This window comes from Chrysochloris asiatica, unplaced genomic scaffold, assembly GCF_000296735.1.
Source record: "Chrysochloris asiatica unplaced genomic scaffold, ChrAsi1.0 scaffold00056, whole genome shotgun sequence".
NCBI lineage: Eukaryota > Metazoa > Chordata > Mammalia > Afrosoricida > Chrysochloridae > Chrysochloris > Chrysochloris asiatica.
In genome coordinates, this window is record NW_006408574.1 from 9,929,928 (window position 1) to 9,933,226 (window position 3,299).

The 3,299-nt window shown below is 47.0% G+C and overlaps 1 protein-coding gene across 1 annotated transcript in view; it reads right to left on the reverse strand.

The window, feature by feature from the left end:
* Positions 1–2,652, reverse strand: part of GLIS3 (GLIS family zinc finger 3) — a 591,510-nt gene extending 588,858 nt beyond the window's left edge. Inside the window, exon 1 of the mRNA XM_006863746.1 lies at positions 2,271–2,652. Within this exon, the coding sequence (XP_006863808.1) occupies positions 2,271–2,652 (382 nt within the window). The remainder of the gene's footprint in view (positions 1–2,270) is intronic.
* Between the last annotated feature and the right edge of the window lie 647 nt (positions 2,653–3,299).

A 3,299-nucleotide genomic window follows, 5' to 3' on the forward strand; every position in this document is an offset into this window, starting at 1 on the left:
TCAATTCTACTTTGAAGTGGCAGCTCTTCCCCAGTGGCTTTTTGAGTGCCTTCCAACCTGAGGGGTTCATTTTCCAGCACTGTATCTGACAGTGTTTCTCTGCTATTCATAAGGTTTTCAGTGACTACATATTCAGAAGTAGTTCGTCACTCCTCTTCCTATTCTTTCTTCATCTGGAAGCTCATCTGAAGCCTGTCCACCATGGGTGACCCTGCTGGTATTTAAACACCGGTGGTATAGCTTTCAGAATCACAGCAACTCACAAGCCACCACAGTATGACAAACTGACAAATGAGTGGTGGCAGGTCATATGTGGTTGTGTTGTTGTGAAGTGCCGTCGAGTTGGTTCTGACCCATAGCGACCCTGTATAGGGTTTCTGAGGAGCAGCTGGTGAGCTTGAACCTTGTAGTTCAAATGGCTTTGCAGTCTGGCGCATTAACCCACAGCACCACACCAGGACTTCAGTGGGTCGTATAAGGACCACGAAATAATTTGGTTTGACCCTGCCAAGGCAACTGCAGTTCCAGTCATCACAGCGGAGTGAGTTAATTAGACGTTTGACCAAATATAGTAATTAATTTTTAAGTTGGTCATTTTTTACGGCACGTGAATGATATTATAAATATCCAAATGGCCCTTGGCAGAAAAAAGGTTCCCTAGTAGTTACGAATCGGGCTGCAAACCTTAAGGTCAGCAGTTCAAAGCTACCAGCTTTTCCACAGGAGAAAGATGAGGCTTTCTGCTCCCGTAAAGATTTACAGCCTCGGATACCCTGTACAGGGTCGCTATGAGTCAGAACCAACTCCATGGTGCATAAGAGCAACAACAAACCCCTTCACTGGAGTCCTGGTGTGGCACTGTGGGCTAATGCATCAGACTGCAAAGTCATTTCAACTGCAAGGTCAGTGGTACAAGCTCACCAGCTGCTCCTTGAAATCCTATACAGGGTCACTATGGGTTGGAATCAACTTGATGTTACTTAACAACAATTGTGGGGTGGCGCTGTGGGTTAATGCACTGGACTGCAAAGTCGGTTTGAACTCTAAGGTTAGTGGTTCAAGCTTACCAGTCGCTCCTTGGAAACCCTCCACATGGTCACTTTGGGTCGGAATTGACTCGATGGCAGATAACAAGCCCTTCCCTGAAGTCCTGGTGTGGCACTGTGGGTTAATGTACTAGACTGCAAAGTCAGTTTGAACTGCAAAGTCGGTGATTCAAGCTCACCCATCACTCCTTGGAAACCCTATACAGGGCCACTATGGACTGGAACCAACATGACAGCACTTAACAACAACAACAACCCCTTCACTAAAATAAATGTCTTATTGGCCACTGGCCTGTTAGAACTCATTATCCACCATAATTAATTAACTGGATGCAGGGTTATTCACAGGGATGCTAGTTGGCAGTGTGAGCACTTTGATTGTTCACTTGAAGACTAAATGCTAAAACTGGCTTAGTCGCATTGCTGGTCTTCATGACCAAGCTACATTTGACATGCATTACAGGGCCTTTCTCTGTTAATCTAAGTACACGTATCATTTGCAGTATAGTCTCATAAAGTCAACAGCAGATTCTAGAGACAGGGTGTCATTCAAATCGTTTGCTCTTTAATTAAAAAGACACAGCAATGCAAATAAAAAACTAAAAGCCACCTTGCTCTGCGTTTCAAACGAACCCCGAGTTTTCTAGTTCTGCACAAGCACAAAGCCCATCTTTGCAAGATTCTCTTCTCTGGTTCCCTCTTATTGCTAACTCTGTCATAAAAATGCTAAGTTCTACTCTTAAATTGATAGTTGTCATTTATATGTACTCATTTCTCATTTAATGGCTATGAAAACTGTTCCCCACTCCACCCCACCCCACCCTCTTTCTTTCTTTCTTTTTTTCAATACCGTTTGCCTTCCAAACAACATCTTTCTTCTGGCATTGAACTGAAACTATAACTATAACTTAGAATCCAGCAGCATCTAGTTAAAGTTGGCTTCATCCTTCAACTACACCCACCCAACCTTCCCATTTCTGATCTTCTTATCTTACCTCCCTCTCGGCCCCAGTCCCACGAGGTGTCATGTGTCCATATTGACCACACGCTCACACCCACACATGCACCGTCCAGGTCCTAAGGACCAAGCTACAATGTCACTGAGACCATGAACTCTAACAATGAATCAGGGATTTTGCACAGACTTTGCTGGTAGAGAAAGGACGAGGGAGAGAAAACATCATTAGTTTCAACTTTCCAACGATTCCAGAAAGATGGTCCTACCTTTCCCAAGATTTGGAGGAAACGGTCCCCCAAACTCCGGCTGCTTTGGCTTTAAAGGGTGTGGCCCTGTCAGGCCAGTGACCTGGGTGGCTGGGAACTGAGGCTTTCCATTGGTCAGCACTTGTCTTCGAGGGCTCAGGGCCGGCAGGTGGATGGGGCTGTCCACTATGTTGCCCTGCGGAGCCAACCCGCCTCCGGAGGACATCTTGAGATGGAGGTCATTTGTGAGGCCTCCGAGAGCAGGACTTGGGGAGCTGACACAGGACGCGGGGCCAGGAGTCCCTGAAGGGACATGGAGGGGTGGGATGTGGGGGCCACTGGCCATCCTGGGCCCTGCTCCTGATGTCCGGTGCAGGTTCATGCCGCATGCCCTCCCATTCATTCTGAACAGTGGTGGGCAGGATGAGCAATCTCCAAGGTACAGTTCACTCCGTTCAGGCCAAATCCTCGAAGTTAACCATGCTGTGGGTCACACCTGTGAAAAAAAAATAAAGGCAGGCGTTTTTAAAGTAAAAATGAAAATGGGTTCCAATGAGTCTTCGACCTGTATAGCAGGCACCCCAGGAAGAAAGAGGCACTATTTGAAAAACCAGCCTAGGCAGAGCAGGCTCAGGGAGAACATGGCTCTCAGGACCACCCTTCACTGCCATTGCCTACAATAACGACCGTGAGGGACTTGGAATCCACTCTGTGATGGACTGAAATGTATCCCCCTAAAATAATTATGATAAACCCTAACCCCTACCTGGTGTGGCGCTGTAGGATAAGCAGTTCAAACTCACCTGTCGCTCCCCAGAAACCCTGTACAGGGTAAGCTATGAGTCAGAACCGACTCCACAGCACTTATCAGCAACAACAACGTACCTGTGGTTAAGCACTCAACTGCTAACCAAAAGGTCAACGGTTCAAACCTGCTAGACAAGGCCTAAACCCATGAGCACCTCTGTGGGAAGAAGAAGTGACAATCTGCTTCCATAACCATCGCAGCCTTGGGAACGCTATGAGGCGATTCTCCTCTGTCCTAGAAGG